General features: G+C 43.2%; 1 protein-coding gene across 1 annotated transcript in view; it reads left to right on the top strand.

Annotated features, from left to right (window-relative positions):
• LOC309548000 (uncharacterized protein) overlaps positions 1-26,225 on the top strand; it is a gene marked incomplete at its 5' end in the record, with an annotated part of 69,014 nt that overhangs the window by 26,701 nt on the left and 16,088 nt on the right. Inside the window, 2 exons of the mRNA XM_082247985.1 lie at positions 5,549-5,639; positions 17,529-17,647. Of these exons, the coding sequence (XP_082104111.1) occupies positions 5,549-5,639; positions 17,529-17,647 (210 nt within the window). The remainder of the gene's footprint in view (positions 1-5,548; positions 5,640-17,528; positions 17,648-26,225) is intronic.

Genomic DNA, 26,225 nt, shown 5'->3' with positions numbered 1-26,225 from the left:
CGTACCCAAACTAAATGTACGTCCTTTTTTTCCCCACAAACAGAGCTTTCTTTTGGTGGTATTTGATCACCTCTGCGCTTTTCATTTTGTGCAATATTATTAAAAAAATGTGACAATTTTGAAAAAATAACAATATTTTTCTACTTTGACAGTTAAAAAATATCCAATAGATTCAATTTTTGTCATATATTTAGGCCAAAATGTATTTAGCTACATGTCTTTGACAAAAAAATTCTCAATGAGTGTATTTTTAACCGCTTTAAGACCGGAAGATTTTACCCCATTCCTGACCAGGCCATATTTTGCGATTCGGCACTGCGTTACTTTAACGGACAATTGCGCGGTCGTGCGATGCTGTACCCAAATTAAATTTATGTCTTTTTTTCCCCACAAACAGAGCTTTCTTTTGTGTGATTTTTCACCTGTGTGATTTTTACTTTTTTGCGCTATATACAAAAAAAGAGCCACAATTAAAAAAAAAAAACAATATTTTTCACAGTTTTTTTATATGAAATTCCCCCCCAAAAAATGTAAAAATCGAAATTTTTTAACATTTTAGGCCAATTTGTTTTCTGCTACATATTTTTGGTAAAAAAAATTGCAATAAGCGTATTTTGATTGGTTTGCGCAAAAGTTATCGCAGCTACTAACTACGGGAAATTTATGTAATTTTTATTTATTTTTTTTTAACTAGTAATAGCGGCGATCTGCGATTTTTTTTTTTTGCAGGACTGCGACATTGCGGCGGACAGATCGGACCCTTGACTGACATTTTTGACACTTTTGGGGGTACCAGTGACATTTACTACAGTAATCAGTGCTATAAATATGCACTGTTACTGTAAAAATGAAACTGGCAGGGAAGGGGTTAACTTTTATTGGTGATCAAGGGGTTAATGTATGCCTGGTGCTTACTAACGTGTGTGGGGGGAGGGGACTGTGTAAAACAGGCACAGATCACAGGTTCAGCTATGCTGAATCCTGCAATCTGTCACTGTTTGTCACTTAGGAAAGCTGCCCGCTTTGTTTACACAAGCGGCGGATCTCCACACTCGATCCCCGACGATCGGGGAAGAGCGGCGTTGATCACCACCGCTCATCCCCTGGCCCGACTCCCGCTGTGACTGAATACAGCGGGAGCGAGCCTCCGGCGGCGCCCGCGCCGCCCACAAGGGGAGGAGTCCAGCGACGTAGGTCTACGTCGCTGGACGATAACCACTTTGCCGCAGTACCAGCTCAGTGAGCGGGCGGCAAGTGGTTAAAGGGCATGCCCCTCAGCCCAGAAGATAGGATGATTCTGATGGCAGATCATAGTCTCTGTGGCTGGGGAGTCCACAATCTGAAGAAACAGGTAGAATGCAGACTCCACAAATATCTGGAAAGGAAGAAAGCCTTTTCTAGCATTGCAAGCCTTTCAGGATCTTCTTCAAGGGGAATGAGTGAAGTTGATTGACAACAAGATAGCAGTAGCCTACATTGCTTGCCAAGGGGACACCAGAAGCCTTTTCCTGTTACATCTTGCAACAGAAATGTTTCACTGGGCAGAGAGCCACTTACAGCCAATTAACGGTCTTCTTGCCAGGAAAGCAAAATCCACTATCGGTTCAGTTAGTTTGAATATTGTTCAACAAATGCCTCAAACCAATATTGGCCCAATGAGACTTTCCAGCAGTAATTCTCAGGAAGACTCCACTGAACACTCAGTTTATGATATTTACAAGATACCAATGCAAAGACTCCGTCATACAAGATAGGTTCACAGTGCCATAGAATTTTCCATTTGATCCTTGTCTCTTTCTGGTGTCCTTGAATATAAGGGTGCTTCTGAAAAACAAGTCCATGCCATACAGGTCCTTTCCACCTACCGAGAGGGCCATGGCTTTCACTGCTCTCCCAGATGTAATCAGCACCACCAAACCTGTTTCTGGTGAAATGGAATCTTTTATGGCAAGGTCATTGACAGCACCCCAATCCAATGAGACTACTTTAATAGCCAGGCTATTAAATAGGCCAGACTAGAGGTGCAGGGATTCTCATCTGAGGTTCTTCAGACCTTGGTGAAGACCAGAAGATCATCCATGAACACTACATATGAGAGGATATGAAATAAGTTTGCTTTGTTTGTTCAGCAAAAAATGTCTCTCCTGAGTCCTCTGCTCTAGCCAATATCCTGGACATTTTACAGTCAGCGCTAGAGTTTGGTTTGGCATACAAATCCATTGAAGGTACATATCTCTACCTTCTCTTTCACCGGTGGCAAATGGGTGGAAAATCCAGTGTCTAGCTTCTTGCAGGCGACCACCTATATATGACCTCAAAGAAAATCCTTGTTCCCTCTGTGGGACTTAGGCTTGAATCTGAAAGCACTGGTGCTGAAATCCTTAGCTCCAATGGTTTCATTTCCATTTACAGTGCCTTGAAAAAGTATTCACCCCCCTTGACTTTTTACCTATTTTGTTACATTACAGCCTTAAGTTTAATGTTTTGTTAAACTGAATTTTATGTGATGGATCAGAACACAATAGTCTAAGTTGGTGAAGTGAAATGAAAAAAATATATACATAAAACTATCTTTTAGAAAAAGAAAACAGAAAATTGGCATGTGCGTATGCATTCACCCCCTTTGTTTTGAAGCCCATAAAAAGCTCTGGTGCAACCAATTACCTTCAGAAGTCACATAATTAGTGAAATGATGTCCACCTGTGTGCAATCTAAAGGCCCGTACACACGTAGCGATTGTCGGCCGTAAATATTCGGCCGCCAAACGATCGGCCGATTGTCGGCTTGTTAGTATGATGCTTCCAACAACCGACTGCGACTTTTCGCCGAACAGAATCGGGTGTGCAGGCTATAAAATTTTTGTTGGCCGTCACCAGAACGGCCGATTGTTCGCCAGTCAGTACAGAATTCGGCCTACTAACAGCAGATGAGCAAGACTGGGCATGCTCAGAGAAGAAAAAACACACGGAAAGTTAACCATCACATGGCATCACTTCTGCAGTCGGCTGTTGTTGGCCGACAAAATTTGTGTGCAGTCTTTAGCACTTTTCAACCGACAGGACAGCACCGGACAAAAGACGGCCAATCGTTCGGCCGACATTCGGTACGTGTGTACGGGGCTTAAGAGTCACATGATCTATCATTACATATACACACCTTTTTTTAAAAGGCCCCAGAGGCTGCAACACCTAAGCAAGAGGCACCACTAACCAAACACTCTCCAAAAACAAAAACAAGACCAAGTAACTCTCCAAACAAGTAGGGGACAATGTTGTTGAAAAGTACAAGTCAGGGCTAGGTTATAAAAAAAAATATCCAAATATTTGATGATCCCCAGGAGCACCATCAAATCTATCATAACCAAATGGAAAGAACATGGCACAACAGCAAACCTGCCAAGAGACGGCCACCCACCAAAACTCACGGACCAGGCAAGGAGGGCATTAATCAGAGAGGCAGCACAGACACCTAAGGTAACACTGGAGGAGCTGCAGAGTTCCACAGCAGAGACTGGAGTATCTGTACATAGGATGACAATAAGCCTGTATGCGCCATAGAGTTGGGCTTTATGGCAGAGTGGCCAGAAGAAAGCCATTGCTTTCAGCAAAAAAAACAAAATGGCACGTTTTGAGTTTGCAAAAAGGCATGTGGGAGATTCCCAAAATGTATGGAGGAAGGTGCTCTGGTCTGATGAGACTAAAATTGAACTTTTCGCCCATCAAAGAAAACGCTATGTCTCTCGCAAACCCAACACATCACATAACCCAAAGAACCCCACCCCCACAGTGAAACATGGTGGTGGCAGCATCATGCTGTAGGAATGTTATTCAGCAGCCGGGACTGGGAAACTGGTCAAAGTTGAGGGAAAGGTGGATGGTGCTAAATACAGGGATATTCTTGAACAAAACCTGTACCACTCTGTGCGTGATTTGAGGCTAGGACGGGGGTTCACCTTCCAGCAGGACAATGACCCCAAACACACTGTTAAAGCAACACTTGAGTGATTTAAGGGGAAACATGTAAATGTGTTGGAATGGCCTAGCCAAAGCCCAGACCTCAATCCTATAGAAAATCTGGGGTCAGACTTAGATTGCTGTTCACAAGCGCAAACCATCCAACTTGAAGGACATAGAGCAGTTTTGCAAGGAGGAATGGGCAAAAATCCAAGTGCTAAGATGTGGCAAGCTCATAGAGACTTATCCAAGTGACTTGGAGCTGTGATTGCTGCAAACGGTGGCTCTACAAAGTATTGACTTTAGGGGGGTGAATAGTTATGCACATTTACTTTTTCTGTTATTTTGTCCTAATTGTTGTTCGCTTCACAATAAAAAAAAGCAAAACAAAACAAAAAAGAAAAGACCTTCAAAGTTGTGGGCATGTTCTGTAAATTAAATGTTCCAAATCCTCAAACAATCCATGTTAAATCTAGGTTGTGGGGCAACAAAACACAAAAAATGCCAAGGGGCAACAAAACACAAAAAATGCCAAGGGGGCGAATACTTTTGCAAGGCACTGTAATTTTTCTAATGGTAAAACTAGTTCTTCTGACAGCAACTACTTCAGACAGAAGGACGTTGAAGACTGCAAAGGGCCCTTTGGTGTCTGTCATTTTTTTTTTACAAAAAATAGTGATACTACGTCTTTCTCCAAAGTTTAACTTTAAAGTGGTATCCAGTTTAGAAGTAGTCCCTCCGAGTTTTCGCACAAGAGTCACTGGGTGCACAGCAGGATGCCTTCAGTTCCTTACACATGGTCAAGTTACTAATAGTGTACGTGGTCAAAGAGGAAAGTGGACAATCTTTTCATTTAACCACCAGGTCCTCAAGAGTCATCCAACGTTGAATTTCCAGGGTGATTAGATTGGCATGCAGGAAGTAGGCCTTTTTGCTCTGAAACATATGCAAGCTTATTTGACTAAAGGGGCGGCAGCCTTTGGGGCAGTTATGCCACGATTGCTTGTAAGATCTATGTAAGACGGCTAGCTTGAAGTTATTGTGCGGCCCTCCTTCAACCTTACAAACCAGATGTGCGGTCAGCAAGTTTGGGACAGGAGAGATCAATTATATTTGGCTGTTGCAGCTTTTCTTTGGTCAGTGTCTCTTTTTATGTGTTCTCTCCCACCCTATATTCAGCTATGATATCTAGCTGCGTGCTGTCGTGAGGTGGGCCAGGAAAATGAAAAATTGTCATCAAATACTTACCGTAATTTTCCTTTCCTGGCCTATCCCCACGTCAGCACAACACTCCCTCCCTAGTGGCCTGTCGCAGGCTAGGTTATTGAACACAGTTGGGGGAGGGGCTGTCTTTAGATGGCTAGAGGTGGTCCTGTGGGCTCCAGAGGAGGTGTTAACCCGTTGTGTGCTGACATGAGGATAGGCCAGGAAAGGTAAATTTAATAACAATTTTCCGTTATCTTGCTAGTGTTATATTTAATTGCTTCTATGCTGGGAGGTATAACAGTTGTTGCAACCCATGCGGTTTCTGCAATACCGCTGTAAGTAATTAACAGGTACTGTGACTGAGACTGTCTTCATTTTGTCCTGTTCAGATCCAGACAAGCCAGAAAACTGCAGTCAGGATGGGGGTGTCCAATCACATAAGCCGCTTTGAAATCCCCATGGATATAAAACTACTTGAGAGTAAGTTGAAATCAAAAATTTATCAAAATTGTCATAAAAACAAGAGAAGGAAGCAGCACTCTGCATTTACTACCTTCACTGCTATTTTTGGACTGGGGTATGGAGGCTCCAACCGAGAAAATGAGCTTGTATTCATACAATAAGTTATATGACCAGTAAAAAATTTTCGGAGGAGAGGTCTCCTTTCTTCTTACAAATTTGTCCCAGGATCTAGGCCTCAGTGTGTAGATAGCAGGGGACATAAACACCACCAATCTAATATTCTGCACTGACAGAATGTGGGAAAGCAAGATGGCATATAGAGCTGTATGAAGTTTGTCTTTAACACCTCAGCATTATGATGCACTGCAATATTTGCATAAACATTAAAGGTGTGTTGCTTTAACCCAGTGGTCTCCAAAGTTTTCCTGCTTTTTTCCGGCCCTTGGGACATTATTCCCCCCCCCCCCACTGTCAGCAACAGTGGGGCATAGTTCCTGTCACTGGCACCAACAATGGGACACTATTCCTCACACCAATGATGGAGCACTAATCCTCCCATTGATACCAATGATGGGGCATTATTCCTCCCACTGACACCAATGATGGGGCACTAATCCTCCCACTGACGCCAATGATGGGGCACTAATCCTCCCACTGACGCCAATGATGGGGCACTAATCCTCCCACTGATACCATCGATGGGACACTATTCCTCCCACTGACACCAATGATGGGGCATTATTCCTCCCACTGACACCAATGATGGGGCACCATTCCTCCCATTGAAACCAATGAAGGGACACTATTCTTCTCACTGACACCGATGATGGGGCACTATTCCTCCCTGTGACACAGATGAAGGGGCACTATTTCTCCCATTGATACCAATAATGGGGCACTATTCTTCTCATTGATACCAATGATGGAGCACTATTCCTCCCACTAACAACAATGATGGGGCATTATTCCTCCCATTGATACCAATGATGGGGCACTATTCCTCCCATTGATACCAATGATGGGGCACTTTTTCTCCCATTGATACAAATGATAGGGCACTATTTGTCCCATTGATACCAAAGATGGGGCACTATTATTCCCCCCCATACCAATTATGAGGCCTCTTTTTTTATTCCCACTGACAGGGCATCTTCTTTTACCACTGGCCACAGCATGGCCCCCCTTACAGTCGTACTGTGAGCAGGTGGCAGCTGCAAGCCAGGTGATGTGCCTGTACATTGCGGCCTTTCTTCCAGGTTCCAGCATGCATGCATGCGCCCCCTGCAGACCCGTGCTGTGATTAGATGCAGCACGAGTTTGGCAGCTGATTTCAGCCAGTGATTTTGGCTGAAGTCAGCGAATCGCCTGTGGACAATCACACACAGAGTTCTGTTTCAAAAATAAACATTTAAGTAAAATCAGCACACATTACACACTGATAGGCACACAGTTAACCCTTTGATTGCCCCTAGATGTTAACCCCTTCCCAGCCAGTGTCATTAGTACAGTGACAATTACAGTGCTAGCACTGATCACTGTATTAGTGTCACTATTGGTGTCCCTGTACCTCCCAGCCAGCATCAGCTAGCCCGCCACACTATCACAGTCCCCTATAAGTCACTGATCACTGCCATTACCAGTAGAGTATCATAACTGTGTAAATTCCAGTATATAAATCATCATTTGTAGACGTTATAAGTTTCACACAAACCAAAGACATGTAACAGAGTACATTTTGACCAAAACTAATGAAGAAATTTTATATTTTTTTTTATTGGATAGCAAAAAATTCTTTGGTCATGAAGGGGGTAAAACCTTCTGGAGCTCATGTGGTTAAGGCAGCTCTTTCATTCTAAACACCAAAATTCAGACAAAAGCAGAACCTGCAGAATAATTTTAACACAAAGCTGGTCCGTCAACCCCTACTGTTTTTATGCGTTAGGGTGACATTAGGAATAAATGGCACCACAACGCACCAGTGGTGTTCCTTATTGTACGTTACATTAAAACAAAGTAAAATACAGAATTTTACTGTACGCTAACATAGCACAACGGTTTGACACCAACCTTGAAGTAATTCCATGTCAACAAGCCTTATATAGCTTAAGGAAGGGATTCTGAAAGCTTTGCCATCTTTAACCACTTCTGGTCCAGAAGGATTTACCCCCCTTAATGACCAGGCCATTTTTTGCAATTTGGCACTATGTGACTTTAACTGAAAATTGCACGGTCATGCAATGCTGTACCCAAACAAAATTTACGTCCTTTTTACTGACAAATAGAGCTTTCTTTTGGTGGTATTTGATCACCTCTGTGGTTTTTATTTTTTGCGATATAAACACAAAAAAGAGTGAAAATTTTAGGGAAAAATTACATTTTCTTATAAAAAAAAAAATATCCAATAAACTAAAATTTTGTCATACATTTAGGCCAAAATATATTTAGCTACATGTCTTTGATAAAAAAAAAATCTCAATAAGCGTATATTTATTGGTTTGCACAAAAGTTATAGCGTCTACAAACTATGGTGTATATGCTGGAATTTACACAGCTTTTATTTTCTAAATGCCAATCTCAATTCTTGAAGTGCTAAAATGGCAGGGCAGTACAACCCCCCCAAATGACCCCTTTTTTTGTAAAGTAGACACCCCCAAGGAATTTTCTGAGAGGCATGTTGAGCCTATTGAATATATATATATATATATATATATTTTTTTTTTTTTTGTCACAGGTGTTTGAAAAATAACAAAAAATCATTGAAATGATTTTATTGCTCACACATGCCATGGGTGTATGTGGAAATAGAACCCCAAAATACATTCTGCTGCTTCTCCTGAGTACAGGATACCCCATGTGTGAGACTTTTTGGCAGTCTAGCCACGTACAGAACCCCGAAAACCAAGCACCGCCTTCAGGCTTTCTAAGGGCATAAATTGTTGATGTAATTCGTCACTACCTATCACAGTTTCCATGAAATGCCAAGATAGCACAAAACCCACCAAATTACCCCTTTTTTAAAACTAGACACCCTAAGCTACTTGCTGAGAGGCATGTTTAGTCCATGGATTATTTTATATTTTGCCACAAGTATCAGGAAAATTACAAAAATTATGATTTGTTTTTTTTACACAAAGTTGTCATTTAAATTATATAGTGCTCACACATTCTATGGGTATATGTGAAATGACACCCCAAAATACATTCTGCTGCTTCTCCCGAGTATGGAGATACCACATGTGTGAGACTTTTGGCAGTCTAGCCAAAGACTTACAGGATCCCAAAAACCAATCACCGACTTCAGGGTTCTAAGGGCGGAAATTGTTGATTTCATTCCTCATTACCTATCACAGTTTGGAGGCCATGAAATGCCAAGACTGCACATAACTCCCAAAAATTACCCCTTTTCAGAAAATAGACACCCTAAGCTATTTGCTGAGAGGCATTTTGAGTATTTTGCAGATCTCGCTTTTTACCACAAAGTTTTGAAAAAGAAAAAAAAACATAAATTTTCCTTTTCTTTTTTCATTTTCCAAAACAAATGAGAGCGGAAAAATACTCACATGCCCGAAAAGGGGTCATTTGTCTGGGTTTTGTGCTATCTTGGCATTTCATGGCCTCCGAAACTGTGATACAATTTACGCCCTTAGTCTGGCCTTATGGGCGATTAAGTACGGCGCCATCATCTAGTCATTGAAGTTCACCCCTCCCATGTGAAGGTTGTATTCGTGGACACAGAGGGGCTCCTCAACAACACCAGCCGCCGTTGCAAATTGGACTGTCGTATCTGCGTGAATGGAGGACAGACCGAAAACATTACTTGTGTCCCTCCACTTCCCTGCAAGCAATTTATCAGATTTTAAGCTGGCTCTCTCCCCCTGTCTAAGTATGGAATCTACAAGCCATTGGGGGAAGCCCCGGCGATTAGGTTGCACGGTGCCTAATGCGCCAATTCCAAAGTCAAAAAGATGTCTAAAAAGTGGCACATTTGTATAGAAGTTGTCCACGTATAAATGGTACCACTTTCCAAATAAGGGTGACACCAAGTCCCAAACAATCTTGCCACTGCTCCCCATGTAGTCTGGGCAGTTGGGGGGCTCCACATTGCTATCTTTTCCCTCATAAACCCAGAAACTACATGTATAGCCTGTTGCTCTGTCACAGAGCTTATACATCTTGACCCCATATCTGGCACACCTGCTGGGGAGAAACTGTTTGAAAGAAAGGCGGCAAGAAAATGTAATCAGGGACTCATCAATGCAGACAGCTTGTTGGTACATTTACAAGCCTGCAAACTTCTGGTTGAAGTGGTTTACGAGGGGCTGAATTTTGTGGAGCCGGCCATATCCAGGGTCACCCCGAGGACGACAGAGTTCATTATCACTAAAGTGCATGAACTGCAAGATTTGCTCATATCTAGTCCTGGTCATGGCAGCAGAGAACATGGGCATATGGTGAATTGGGTCAGTGGACCAATATTGACTGCAACTCACTCTTTTTAGTAATGCCCATGAGGAGGAATAAGCCCAGAAAAGTCTTAAATTTGGAAACCGTGATACATTTCCATGCAAATTCTCTGGCAAGGGTCGAATTTGGATATGCGTCGATGAATTGTGTGGCATATAAATTGCTTTTGTCCACAATAGATCTGTAAAGATCTTCCGTGAAAAACAGCTCATGGGAATTAAAGGTGGCTGTTTCCACCTGAATTCTGGGTTAGCCAGTGAATTGCGGGCGCTGCAGAAGTGGTGGTGTTAGGAACGCTCCCTGTGCACACTGAAGTGCTGTCATGAATCTGCCACTTAAGGGTTAACCTAGTGCAGACTAATTGCAGTAATTGGTAACAGGCAGTCTTATTTAAACACCTCAGCAGCACTGTGTCTTTGCTTTCTTGTCTGCAGCTTTACCTGTACTTCCTGATTCTGAACCTGCTGTTTCCTGTTGACTTCCTGATCGACCTCCCGGCTTGTCCACTACTTCGTCTGCTTGCTGCCCACCCTGACCTTGGCTCGTTCCTGTGACCACTCTCCTGCCTTATCCCTAACGGCTTATCTGCTTCCGGTTCTGGACTTGTTCACCTCCTGGTGGGGCAACCCTGAGGACCGTGACCTGGTGTTCAGCACGCAGCGAAATCCATCCTCACCATCAGAGGCTCTGGTGAAGACCTGCTGTCACTTAGACTCCACACCTTGGGCTAGCCTGTATCTATCATCAGTGTGACCCGTACGTGTTTCTGTTTTACTGGATCCCACAAGGCTATCTCTGCACGTCAGACTCAGCCACCAGCACCATTACAGGTGGGCTCCCAATCAGGATTTGCAAGTGCATCAGGAAGGACTCTATAGGTCTGTCTTTGAATTATTGGTGGCTGTGGGACACTACTTATGCTAGCCCTATGCACCAGCTTCAACTGCAGTTATGGAACTCGCCACGTCACCAAGTGTTACTGCAATAATGGTTTGACTATGACCATGGCCATGGCCAATACATTTATAGGTACCTAGTGTGACTCACAAGTAAAAAAGCATCTGGTTGTCAAGGACTGTTTGAACCGCTACCAAATTACCAAAGAATTTTACTGCTAGTGCTAGCAGAGATCAGCATAAACAGAAAAAATATTCAATGCTTAATCACTACCCTAAACGGATCAAAACAGCTGCACACTAGGGTAAGGTCAAACCAAAAAACCTCAAAAGAAAACATAAACAAATATAAGTGCAGCACTAAAATTGATGACAAATATATGGTATAGTAAAAAGTCCATAAGGGTCCAGAGAGAAATATGAGGGTGCCAAGATCAAGATGCCTTCAGTGTAAAGAGGATAAACAACACACCAAATTAGTGAACACCTCCACCAGTGGGTATCAGTGCCTCTCACCTCCTACAATTGACCACTAGGGGTCAGCAGGCGAAAATGATCAGCACTAACAACAGAATTCCTCTGCAACGATCCTGGGCTCAATACGGTCATGTCATCCATACAGGGGAGAAAGAAGACAATCTAAGTGCTCTCTGTCTCCCTTAAACTTTTATTGAACAAGTTAAAAATGTACTTACAAAGCACTGACACAGTGCTTAATGCAGGCGTGTACAGTGGAGCCTCTTCCTCCTTGGGCGGCCGCGGGTGACGTCAAACTCCTCCCCCGTACGCGTTATGTCAATGGGCGTGACTTCGTCAGCGGGGTTGGAGATGCGTCTATGACCCCGCTCATTAAATACGCCGTAGCATAGCACCGCGATGCTCCGGCAACCCAGGAAGTAAGGAAGGCAGCATGGATGCGTCCTCCTCATAATGGGACCAGCTCTGACTCTGCTAACGCTGCGGTTTAGTGTTCTGTGTATGGAAAGTGACAGTAATCTGCTGATTCTGCACTTCTTGGGGAGGGCGGATGGGCTAAACGCAGGTGCTGGCAGGTGTTGGGGCTAATCCTGCTAACGCTGCGTTTTGGGAACCCTAAACTATTGGGGACACTAGTATAGTTCTGATCAGATCAAAGGTATTGATCCGTTCAGACACTATACTAGTAATGGAGGTGTTTAGTGTCTGTGTCACTGACAATCAAAGGGTTAAAACGTATTACGAAATATGTGGCGGGCAATCTAACGCTGTCCTGAATTGACGCTAACTAACTGATGTCACCTGTGACACTAACACAGTGATCAGAAAAAAGATCTGTACACTATATTAATGACACTGTGACAGGGCAATGAAGGGGTTAACTGGGGGTGGTCAGGGGGTTAAATCTTTATTAGGAGATATTTGGCGGGTACCCTAAACCTATCTGGGACTGCCTCTACCACTAACTGCCTCTCAAACTAACTGAAGTCACAAGTGACACTAATACAGTGATCAGTAAATTGTATACTGTAATTAGTGTACACTGTGACAGGCAGGGCCGCTGATAGGGGGGGCTACCATATCATACATATATTTGTGTCTGCTAATAGTGATTTTGTTGTAATTTTAGCTAAATATATCTTTAATATTTTCTTGGGGGGCCCTGCCAGGTAGTCTGTACGGGGCCCCGTGATTTCTAACAGCAGCCCTGGTGACATGGAGTGAAAGGGTTAACGGGGGGGGGGTGATCAGGGGGTTAAATCAATCTTTATTTGGGGATATACAGCGGGGACCCTAAACCTATTTGGGACTACCACTAATTGCCTCTCACATTATCTGAAGTCACAAGTGACACTAATACAGTGATCAGTATATTTTATCTGTACCGTATATAGTGTACACTGTGACAGGGAGTGAAAGGGTTATTTAGGGGGTGATCAGGGGGTTAAATGTGTGCCTATGTGTACTGGTATCTGTGTGCTGCTTCTGTACTCACAGTAGATGTTCTCTCTCCCACACTGGAATTGAAAAGGACTCCAGGAGAGGAGATGACATCATATCCTGTGCCTGTGTTTACATTACATAGGCATATGATGTTCTGCCATTGGTAAGAACCGATCAACAGGTCCAGGCCAAAAATCATTGGCCTGGACCTGATGACTGATCAGTTCTGAACCGAATCAGAACATTGCGGGGACAGCAGGGGTGCGCGCACACGACATACCAGTACGACAGTTCGCGCAGCTGGGCCAGCCTGCCGCAGTATATCTGCGGCGGGCTGTCGGCAAGTGGTAATAACAGTGTTAACCAATAAAAGGTATAACTGAAACTACAAAACTCCTGAATAGTAAAACTAGCAAGTAAAAAACCCAGCACTTGGTAGCCTGTGAGGTGTAACGCTAGGGCATGGTAAACCAATGAGGAATTAATTGTGGAAATAAATAGATTAAATACCAAACACACACCGTCCCATCCATTTATGTATGTGGATGATGGCACTAATGATGGCACTGTAATTATTGTAACCAAAAAAAAATAAAATAAAATTAAATAATTAGAATAAAAAAAAACTATTTTAAATTATCATACAAATATATATTTGAAATCAAATCTTTATTATTTTTTGGCAATAACATGGTGTGGGCGGATTTCTGCCAGTCACAGGCTGTGCCGTGCCCCTCCAGCCTGTGTCTTAGAATAAGAGGGAGATGAAGGCTTTATCAATCTACATGTAATATCTCGCCCCCCATTGTGTTCAAATTGGTGGGCATGGAGGAAGAGGGAGTGGGCTGTCATTTAGCACTGTGTATACACCCAAATGTGTGACTCTATAGTCACAAGGGCTGCTCAGATATGATGGGGAGAAAATGCCCAGCATAGAAACTCACTGAGAACTAAGCATGTGCAGAGCTGCCAACACTACTCTGCAAAGGGGGAGATAGAGCGCAACAGGATCAGCCAGGTTTTCTGCAGAATATAGAAGACCAATCTCATAGTGACTGAGTATGAACAGCATGTAATACACCATTTATGATAGTTTTTTTATGATGTGAGTTTAGTGACACTTTAATCCATGGTTGTCCAGTTGTACACAAACCTGTAAAATTGTTTTTTTTCTTTCTCTATGGTCCTCCTGCAGGACCAAGCCTTAAAGTGGAGTTCCACCCATTTTTGGAACTTTAGATCTTTGTAATCCCCTTTAAAATGGCTTTTACCAATGGAAACTTTTTTTTTTTTTTTTTTTGCTAGTAAATACCTTAATTTTGGCTTTATTCCTCCTCTCCTCACTTCCTGGTCCGATCGGCGATGACGTCATTCGGCGATCCGCAGTGTCTGCTGGGATGTATTCTACTTGCAGTAGCTGTATCTGTACTGAGCCGTGCCTGCCCCGCCTCCGCCCCGCCTCCTCTCATTGAATTGCATTGTATGAATGTATTAAGGCTGTTCTCTGCCCAGCCTCCGCCCCGCCTCCTCTCATTGAGTTGTGTGTCACTACGGTACTGATTGTGTCTCTAGTTGTGTCAGTATGTTACTAGTTGTGTGAGTACAGTACTGATTGTGTGTCTGTGGACACGTTTCCAGTGTCAGTACAGTACTGATTGTGTCTCTGCGAACGCATTTCTAGTTGTCAGTACGGTACTGATTGTGTGTCTGCAGACATGTTTCTAGTTGTGTCAGTACTGTACTGATTGTGCCTCTGCGGACATGTTTCTAGTTGTGTCAGTATGTTACTGATTGTGTCTGAGGATGTTTCTAGTTGTGTGAGTACAGTATTGATTGTGTCTCTGCGGACACGTTTCTAGTGTCAGTACAGTACTGATTGTGTCTCTGCAAACGCATTTCTAGTTGTCAGTACGGTACTGATTGTGTCTCTGCGGACATGTTAGTACGGTACTGATTGTGTCTCTGCGGACATGCTTCTAGTTGTGTCAGTACGGTACTGATTGTGTCTCTGTGGACATGCTTCTAGTTGTGTCAGTACGGTACTGATTGTGTCTCTGTGGACATGCTTCTAGTTGTGTCAGCACATTACCTGATTGTGTCTCTGCGGACATGTTAGTACGGTACTGATTGTGTCTCTGCGGACATGTTTCGAGTTGTCAGTACGGTACTGATTGTGTCTCTGTGGACATGTTTCTGCTAATGTCAGTATGGTACTGACTGTGCCTTTGCATGCATATTTCTAGTTATTTCAGCTATTTCTTATGTTTTTCGTTTTTAGACAATTCTATTTTCCTGTCGGGGTTATTGGGGGTTGATTAAAATAATAATAGGTAAAAAGAAAAGTGATTTTAAAAGCCATGTATTCATATAATGCATAAGAGATTCTGAATGGCTTCCATCTTGTTTTTAAGGTGAAACAAAGTTCATATATACTTGTTAAACAAAATGTCTCTCACAGGCTTACAAAGGGTCTATGGTTTCAACAGAGATCTTTGTATTTCTATGTAATCGTAAATAAGATCCCTTTTGACATCTCGATCAGATAAAACTTAGTCAGTCTGACTCTATGTTAAAGGGGGTGATATCTCAGTCTGTCTATAGGTATTTAACAATAGACAATTGCTCAGTATATTCTAGCAGACATTTAAAGATGAACCATATAAGTTTTTATAGAAAACATCATCATATGTAAGATGTATATTAACGATAATACATTGTATTCTTATTAATATAGAAGTGTGAACTTGATACTTATATAATATTAGATATATAATATATATATATATATATAAGTATACTTTTCTATGATGTGTAAGGACTTGTGCATCTTAAAAACAAATTACTTCATGTTAAGGCATGTGGTAGGAGTGTTTATATAAGGATTGCTTTGGACTGGTTTAGTGCTCAAGGTGTCGTAAATATTCCCAAACCTAGACTATATCTGACAGCCCTTTGGCATGGTCAAATAAGTAATTGCTTTTCACTAGCCGACAGGTCAATAGGTCATCAGATAACAAATTGTTTTAATTATGTTAAATACAAAATCTAATGAACGGTACGATACTGCCCTCTGGAGGCGAAATACCAGGTGCAGTCTTGAGATAATTTTAGATATTTCCATATAAAAATATTATATTGTCTTAAAAATATAATTATTGAAATGGCATTACTTGCCCAGGTGAATAATGGAGATACAGGTGGACATTTATGTATGTACTGGGAGTCTGGAGAAAGTTTTATGTTGTGTTATATGATTAATCTCACATATAGAGAAATCATTTAACTTTATTATCCAAGTATGGGGTTAATTATCAAAAGGGGTGTGTCTCTGACCTCACTAGTTTAGGTATAGAATATCCCGACCAATTGGGATAATGTTTCATCCCTCTGGGTTTTACTTATGGTAATTTTTATAGCTCTTTGTTCTTACCATATAAAAGACCAACCCAGATATGAGATAGACACACATTACACTACTGACAACACACCTCACACTTACACCACACACGCTATTACATTTTTCGAAAGACTCATCCAGACATACTCCCTGGTCCATCATTCATCTGAAACTTGAAGGGAATCCACCATCTTAAGACTGGCATCCATCTTAGGACTCTGGTAACACTATCTTAAGTGTGGTAATTATGCCTTGCTGTATTATTTGATTTTATTCAACAATTGTTTATTCTTTCCTTATATGTTTTATATTGCATATTTAAGGGTATGAGATTACAATCCCAGCCGTATAAGCCATAGTAGATTTTTCTCTAAAAAGCTGATTTTTGTTTTTATACATTTTTATTAATATCAGATTAAGTGCATTATTTGCAATTTTAAGTCTTCCGTTTTGCATGGCTTATTCTCATTTCTTCTGCAGTGGAATGACTTTGGGCCCTGTGATTCGCAGACCATTGTAGTCTGTTTATATAGAACATTAATTTATGGCTTATACTATACCTGGGAAGAAATGGTAATCTTGCTTTAGTTTTGCTTTCACTTTGTTTCACTTTGTTTTAGTTTCACTTTCATTATTGAGCTAAACATCACATTGCATTAATTATTTGAAGTTAGTATTTTATGTAGAGTTATTTTTATGTGTCACTTCTGGTTTGATCATATATTGTGTTTGCATGTCTTGAGAATAAATATTTTTATATATATTCCACACTGTAGACTGTACTCACTAAGATTGGTATATGTTTTTAAAAAGAAATTAATCAATTAAAAAGAATTCACGACATTGATTTATGGCAATAGGTGAAGACTCTCCTTTTTCACAGATCTTTGCTTATTAACCATAAATACACTGCTATATTCAGAGCAGTATAAATATTCTGACATAAGTACGAGCGCGAGATATTTATTATTACATATAATCTTACATTCCAATACAATTAACTACCTTTAACCCTCTGTACTTGTAATTATCTCTCCTTGTATTCATGTGAAGGGAAGGGCAAAACAAACTACCTGGCCTAGAGGAAAAAGAAGTGTAAATATAACCATTGATGTGCCTATAGCTCTGCCTACTGTAATAACTTAGCATGTGATTAAATGTTGCTGGTAAGTGACTATTATATTTCCATGATTGAACTTTTGTGACATGCTTGCCTTGTGCTCTTTTTAGATATGACCGTTCACCAATACCTCAAGACCTACTGCCGAGTATGCAAGAGACGACAGGCATTTTATAAGAAATTCTTTGATAAATACGACCGAGATAAAGATGGGATACTATCTATCACGGTATGCATTATACATTTAGATTGACATTTATGCATTACATTTTTGTTTCTAAAAGCAACCCCCAGTATTCTGTGATGAGAGTAATAGCACTGATTTGCAACTAGCCTCATGTAACATGTCTCCAGTCTCTCGCTGCCTTTTGAAGACCCCAACCAAATCTGTAATACGTACCTCTAGTGTATCTACAGTCTCTGAGAGTCCTCTTTAGCATTACATACACCGAACATTATGTGTGACCCTTTTGTGATGTCAAGGGCCATATTCAAACCCCCTATACCTCACAGGCTTACAAGTGTGAAGGTAATAGAGGTGACTTGAGGGTTACCTGACCCCTAAAATAATACACTTTACCATGCAGGTAAATGGCATTGCTAGCTGACTATAATTTAGTCAATGCATGTTGTTGCCATCCTATTTCCAAACATGAATCATATTTTTTTTTTTTTTCAAATAAAAACAGAAAATAGTATGTGCCTGAAAAGTGTTAGTATCACCGAAAAAAAAGTCAATAAATAAGGCCAATGGAGTAAAACACAAGAGAAGGGTAGACCACAAAGAGCAGCTGGAGTAAAAGCGGGCTCTTATGGCTGAAAACAAAATTGGAAGGGACAAGCACCTCTAAGTGTTGTATCTTTAATACATAAGATTAAAGACAATAAAAGTATCCACTCACATGGTATGCATTGGTTACAAGCATGTCAGGATATAAGAGATGTCCATTAGGGCACACATCCAACAGGATACAAGCCACAATCCGTGCACACCGTCCACAGGAGAAGGAGCCTGGTGCTCGGGCCGGAGACCGCAATGGAGCCGGAAGCTGTGTGAGGCTGTATAGTGGTAGGGCTCGGCGTTGTGGAGCACAGCGCCAAAGGGGATGGTCCTGGACAGGAAATGCGCAACGTGTTTTGGGGTATGCGCAGAACACAGGGGATGTGTAAGCACCCACCTTTGTCAAGCTATGGAGTGGGGCAAGGGAGAATCAATTTATGTAGCAGGCCATAGCAAAATTAACCCGAGAGTCTCATGCATAAGATATTTAAACCAATGTTTCTCAACCCTTTTTTTTTTAGTCAAGGCGCCCTTTAAAATTACAGACAGACAATCTCAAGGAACCATATAAAATTATGGACAGTTTTGAGGCACTACATTTTAAATGTAAAAAACTATTTAAATAATGCAGCGTCGTCCACACATAGGACACCCAACGTTACAGGTGATTTATTCTTCCAAAGCAAATACACTTTTGTACACTGGTACTGACTAGTATTCCAATGTTTCTCTTCTCCCTCAATTTCTCCCCATCAGTCAGCCAAGGTCACCCCAGTGCTGAGGGAGAGAGGCAGAGGAAGATCAAACAAGAATCCTGGAAGGCAACATACATCCTCCTCATCAACTGATAACATCATTGGTGTCTAGAAAGTCGTAATGGTGTATAATAAAAACCTGTTGCTTTCTGTAACTAAAAGGCAAGCTTCACCCACCCGCTGGCTTGTAAAAAAATTTTAAACACTGTTCTCAGTGCAGACCCCGCCAGGGAGTACAGATCACGGGCCACAGCTTCCACCATCCTATTCCCCAGGTCCTTAAAGGACGGGGATTCCTCCACTGGAATAACGGTAGCATTATTCAGCCTGAAGACCGGTGGATCCACCTTAGTTGGTACCGTCCACTTCATTACCAGAGACTCCTCGAAAGGGTAACGTCTAGCAGCCGCTTAGACACCCCAGGAGAATGTCTTGGACGGTCCCATTCTTTCATGAGCATGCTAACAAAAAAACTGGGAAGGGAAAAACATTTCCGCTCCGGATGGTATGTGAGTGCCAAATGCAACCTGCGCCCCAGGCGCGGCTGCCACTGCGTCCTCCAAATTGCAGGGTGTTACGTACAGAAACAACCAGTGTATCCACCAGCGGCTGTATCTTGCGCAGCAGTGGAGGTAGAAATGTCATCCTCATTATCAGAGGAGGCAGGGAGCGAGGTAACAGACCCAGCAGGGAGACCCACGTCTGCGGCGGCTAAGTCAGACTCAGAATCCGAGACATCAGATGAGGCAGGGGTAGGGGTAGGTGGAGATCGTTTCTGCGCACCTCGCCCACTCAAGGCCACCTCCACCCAGGACACAATGCTTCCAGAACCGCCAAAATTGCATTGTTGGACAGTTGAGATCTGGAAGGTCCTACAGCCTCCATGAGGGGGTCAGGTAGGGACACATGGTCTGCAGGATCCATACTGCACCAGAAGAACCCGCCAGCAAAATTTGAAATAAATGACAAAAAATGACTTTTTTGCAAAAAACAATCCCACTGCGCTATAACGCCCCCCCGAAGGTCAGGCACGCCCTGAAGACCCCCAACAGAGAGGGAGAGACCCCCAGAACTCACTGTCCCAATATGCATCAGCCAGTCCCAGAACGTCTGCATGTGTAGCAGCAGTTCTCCCTAAAGGGAGTGAGCATTGAAACTGCCCAGGGAGAAGGGAGGGGCTCCACCCCTCAGAAAACACCTCCAGGCACTCCCACCTCGATTCCCAGCAGAGAATCCACCGCAAGATGGCCGCTGTCATTGTAGCAGACAAGGCTACAAGAAAATGGAGAGTGCGGCAAACAAGGACCCACAGGGGGACCCCCCAGCCCTCCCAACACTATCATTCAGCAGGTAGGCCCTGAAAGAACTGACCGATGCCCCCCCCCCTGATTGGCTGAGCGCCGCCAACAGCACACCCCCAGACACCCCATGCGGCCTGAGGACGTGGTCCCAGCCTCAGGTAGGCCTAAAAAGTCCCCCGCATTTGCACAAACAGGACAGAGGGGAACCCAGGAATGTGAGGGTCTGACCGTCCCAAGGAGGGGCCTGTGTCCACCCCAAAATCCGCAAGGGAAGAAGGGGAAACATTTACTCACCATACCAGGAACACAGGCGGGCGCCATCTCCTGACAGGACCCCCTCTGCCGTAGTAGCGGGGCTGTCAGCCAAAAAGGAACGCTGCGACACAGGCCTAGACCCTGTCTTGTGCGAACTTGCGAGACATTTAACTCGCGGGGCCAGTCCAGTGGGGCTCTATGAACGTGCCTTGACAGTCGCGCATGCGCAGTAGCGGCAACTTGACGAGAACTCCAACTCTCATGCACAATTACCTAATGCGCAATGCCCGTTCACAGAGAACTCCAACGCCTGTGCATGAGAGTTGGAATTCTCGGCAGGATGATTCAATACTACTGCGCTTGTGCCCACGGACAGTGCCTGACAGTTGGAGCTTTTGGCAAATAAAAACCTGTGCACAGTGCTATCCCCCCCACAGTAACGTGTACAATTGTGAGCATCCCTCTGTGCCATTTGAATGGGCAGAGACACAGCCAGGAGTTAGCAGAGCTAGGCCTGAAAGGGAATGCTGGGATTTATAGTTCCTCTCCAAAAAAAAGAACAAAAAAACCCCCCAAAAAAAACAATTGTGAACAGCACAGAGACACAGGCAGGATGTAGCTGAGCCTGAAAGGACATGCTGGGATTTATAGTTCTTCTAGTTCAATCAAGTGGGGAAATGTGCTCCAAAGACTCCATAAGTCACCAGGGGGACCCCACAAAAAGTGTAAAACACTGCTAAGGGACAACCCCCACCATGTTAGCAGCACCATCCTGTCGCCAAGCACCAAGCGATCTTCAGCAGAGAGGGAGAGGAGCCCACCAGATTCCCCACCCACAGAAACAGGCACCTGCAGACACCAGTAGAATCTGCACTACACGTGCGGTGATCAGGACGTAAAATGATCCAGGAGTCAGCACCAGGGGTGAGGAGGGGCTCCCTTCCGCAGAAATCACTTCCCACAGGGCTCCACTGTCATGGCCACTGCTATTTCCAATAGCAAACCACAACAAAATGGCCGCCGGACTACACAAACCTGGCCACTGTGTATAGAAACACAAGCTACAACAAAATGGCGGCTCTGTGCTGTACCACAAGGCTAACAGGGAGCCAGGAGCGAAACCAGGTCTCAAGGACTGATCCAGGCAGGACGGGGGGCCCTGGCAGGAGCCCCCACCAAGTTTACCCCCCCCCCGCACAGTCGATCGTCTGGTCGCCGGCGGCGCACCCCCCAGCCCCCATTGCCAATTAGCGCCCTGCCCCCATCCAGGGAAAGTCGCCAGACCACCCAAATAGCCCCAGCGTGGGGGAGGGGGGGCAATATTATGGGACTTGGCAAGGAGGGGGGTACCTGTGCGAAGGAGGGGAAACCGGGGGTCTGACCACCCTAAGGAGGGGCCCACGTCTACCCCAAAACCCTCCAGGGGGACAGCTACTCACTATACCAGGAACCAGGTGGGCACCTCTCCAGCCAAAATCCCTCTCCATCAAAATGAGGGACTGTTGGCCAGGAGGAGCGCTGCAACTCGGGCCGAGACCCGGTTGTATGCAACCTCGCGAGGCGTTTAACTCACAGGCCAGCCCCTGTCCAGTAGGGCAATTTCGCGGCTGTCCTAGTGTGGAGCTGAGGTCTGCGCGCGCTCACTGGCAAGACTGGGGTTACCACTGGATCTAAATTATCCAGCCCGTGGCCCAACCTGGCACTGATTGTAGATCTCACGAGAAAAAATCCAGGAGGAAAACATTTTCTATCTAAAGAATGTTGCCATAGACAGAGTGGCTATAGCAGAGAGGTAGTGTACCCCCTGAGACTGCCCAAGGGTGTAGCCAGAATTATTTTCTGCCTAGTGTCCTACTCCTGTAAGGGGCGGTATAACCCAATGGTTATGAATATCAGAAGCTGTGTCCGTCAATGAACAAAAGAGGCTGATTTAAAACGATAAAAAAACTTTATAACAGATAAAAACAAAGTATAGCTCAAATATACGATGCTTATAAATTAGGGATTGATACCAACTATACCATAAAATGTTGAATAATTCTAAAACGTGTCAATAGACTAAAAAGGCTAATAAAAAAAATTCAGTTTATAATGTTTTATTTTTTTTTTTTATGAGAAATGGTGGTGCTTCAGCCAAATGCTGCCTTACTAAATGTATGTTTTACATCTTATGATAAGCATTGAAAATAATCTTGCTGGGGTCTTATTTATACCATTGCCATTTCAGAGAAACACTTGACAAATATGTATTTGTTTGAGCCTTTAGCCATGTAAAAAGCAAGAGTTTCTCCAGTATAATTAACAAGACAGAACTGTAGGAGGGTCAGTTAAAGAGGAAGTAAACCCTCTGCAAAAAAATGAGAAAAAAAAACCTGTAAAGACAAAGTCATAATGAGCTAGTATGCATCGCATATTAGCTCATTATAAAATACTTACCTTATAACGAAACCCCTGTAGTGCCGCCCGCTCAGCGACAGGACAGCCGACATGTTCGGCTGTTCTGCTTCGTGTCCTCCGACCATCTGATTGGCCGGAGGTGCGATTACATCACTCCTGCACATGCGCGCAGGAGCCACCATTCACGGCACAGGGCTCTGAAGGAACGGCACGGGTGGCCGTTCATTCAGAGCGCATGCGCCGACATCATCGGCTGCATGCACTGTAAAAATCTCCTAAACGGTGCAAGTTTAGGAGATATTCATAGCACCTATAGGTAAGCCTTAATGTAGGCTTACCTAAAGGTAAAAGTCTTTAAAGTGGGTTTACAACCACTTTAGGAAGTATTTTAAGTCCCAAAAGTTACTGTACCTTGGTAGGTTCCAGTTTTGCCTGGATTCCCACAGAGGAATTAGACTATGGGTCCAGAGCAGATCACTACAAACAAGAAGGCTGGTTTGGAATGAGCAGAATGCGCTTGACATTACAGTTTTTCATAGGAGACTGAAATCCTGGGTATTTAAGGATACGTTTGTATGTATTTTAAGCCGGTCTCAGAGATTTAAGTTTAAACATCTGACACACATTTCTATTTATATATCACTTCCAGCAGCGAGCTGAATACAGAAACATTCCTGAACATTATCACACGCTCAGAGCTAGGGCTTTTTTTTTTTTTTTTTACAAGAGGAAACTGACTTCCAGAAAACAGTGGTATTGGCCACAGGGTGATGTTGGCCAAAGGTCATGTTTTTGGCCAGTTTGGTGATTGCAGCAATACTTGTCTATTCTACAAATGAATTTGGCACGTTTTACAAGTGGCTTTCAAGTGACGTTTCTTATGTTATGTTAGGCCTATGTTACGAGGGCAAGGTTTTGAAGCTCAATGGCACTACTAAAATCAGTAGCCAAATATGTAAAACAAATAGTTTCTAACGGTGTAAGCTACACAAGTAGCATGTACTTTTGAATAAAACCTTCTTTCACGTTCCCTTTCAAAAGTCTTTGAGACAACTCAGGTCTATGAGGGCTATTGGGAACCAAATGTAATGGTTTCTGTTTCGATGATTATTATTGCACTGGCACTGCAGAAGTCTGAAGGGTGGGCAGTGGTTCTCTGTTTAATACTGCACTTGTCTGATACAATAACAGTTGAAAAAAATAATACATTTTTAAAACAAAGTGGGGATTTAAACTGAGGGTTTAATAAAGGTTGTTTATTTTTTCTGTTTTAACCACTTCTGGCCTGGAAGGTTTTGCCCCCCTAATGACAAGGCCATTTTTTGTGATTCGGCACTGCGTTACTTTAACTGACAATTGCGCAGTCGTGCAACGCTGTACCCTAATAAAATGCCCTTTTTTTCCCCATAAATAGAGCTTTCTTTTGGTGGTATTTGATCACCTCTGCAATTTTTATTTTTTGCGCTATAAGCAAAAAAAAAGCGACAGTTCCGAAAAAAAAACAATATTTTTCACGTTCTGCTATATAACATTCCCAAAGAAAAAAATGTCATTCTTTTAGGCCAATTTGTATTCTGCTACATATTTTTGGTAAAAACAATTCCAATAAGCATATTTTGATTGGTTTGTGCAAAAGTTATCGTGTCTACAAACCAGGGGAAAGATTTATGTCATTTTTTAAATTTGTTTATTTTTTACTAGTAATGGCGGTGATCTGCGATTTTTAGCGGGACTACGACATTGCGGTGGACAGATCGAACCCCTGACATTTTTTACACTTTTGGGGGGACCAGTGACATTACTACAGTAATCAGTGCTAATATGCACTGTTACTGTAATAATGACACTGGCAGGGAAGGGGTTAACCCAGGGTTAAGTGTGAGCCTATGGGAGTGTCCTCTCTCAGTGGGGAACGATCGCGGGTGCCCGGTGGCAATCGCGGCCACTGGGCCCCCGTGGATCGGTTTCTCAGCTTCCTAATGGGGGCGGGGGCACGGCCCCAGGAGCACTCCCGCGAACCGCTGTACAGGTACAGCGGTTTGCGCAGCCGAGCCAGCCTGCCGCAGTATATCTGCGGCGGGCGGTCGGCAAGTGGTTAAAAAGAGAATGGATCTTTAGTCCAGTATATGTTAAAAAGCATACATTGAGTCAGAAAAGAAAATCTTAGGCTGGCCATAGATGGTTCAAATCTAGATCAGTTCAGCAGTAACTAGCCGGGACTCGAACTGTGTATGGGCAGGCTGAATGTACCAAGTTGATCGATCAACTTGGGTGCGACGAGCCTGCCAGATTTTACATATGATTATCACTAGTGGCTGGTATAGCCGCTAGCAATAATCACTGTCCCCACTGGAAGAATACAATGGATCAGCAGGAAGGATCCCCTGTCAACACTGCCTGTGGTTGCAGGAAATAAATTTGCTACATGTATGGCCTGCCTTAGTGGGTTTCAAGGCAGGGCTGTAGCCAGTATTCACTATGTAAAAAATACATTGCACTAAGAAAAAAATGTGTTTCAGCAAAGAACAAACAAAAGAAATTTGCCAGCAGCTTATCAGATTACTTCTCACACCTTGAGGTATTTCAGTCAGAATGTAGACCTGTTTTCAGCAGCATAACAGCAGAAAAAGGGTGGCTTTGACCAAAATTAGCAGAACACGTATTCTTAGATCTTTTATGCAGTTTCAGACTATTTTAGGATTTAGGAACCATGGAGGAGGAACACAAAAGGAGACTGTATTGGCAATCCCCTTTGAAAAATAAGATTTTTGCAAGATCTTACCGTAAAATCTTTTTCTCTGAAGTCCATCAACAGACGAACGATTATGCCGCCCCCTGCAGGAGTAGTCTAGGCAGTACTAAAACTTTACATGTACACGCCCACGGGGCTGTCCCTGCAGCCATAACTCACCCACACGCAGCTCAACAAACCAGTTCAGTTGCAAGCAGTAAAGAAAAAAAACATCCCCAAATAAGAGGGGCGGGTGCTGCGTCTGTCGATGGACTTCAGAGAAAAAGATTTTATGGTAAGATCTTACAAAAATCGTATTTTCTCATCAGCTGAATGCGACGTCCCAAAGCAGTGTAGGCATGAGGGGGTGGGAAGAACGCAACAGGAAAGGAACGAAAAACTCCAAAAGGCTAAACATAGCCAACCGGGTAACATGAAGCTCAACTAAACAACAGGAGCTCACCCAGGTAAAGACCCCTAAGAAAAACAAAAGCATTCTCTTACAAAACAGCAGCCTGCAAAACCTTGCGGCCAAAAGAGGCATCCGAAGATGTATGTTGTAAGGGGGGATGGGTGCGCTGATAGTG

The sequence above is a fragment of the Pelophylax lessonae genome, assembly GCF_965119305.1.
Source record: "Pelophylax lessonae genome assembly, chromosome: 2".
Classification (NCBI taxonomy): Eukaryota; Metazoa; Chordata; class Amphibia; order Anura; family Ranidae; genus Pelophylax; species Pelophylax lessonae.
Note: the sequence above shows the minus strand (reverse complement) of the source record. Positions and strands in the feature narration are given on the sequence as shown.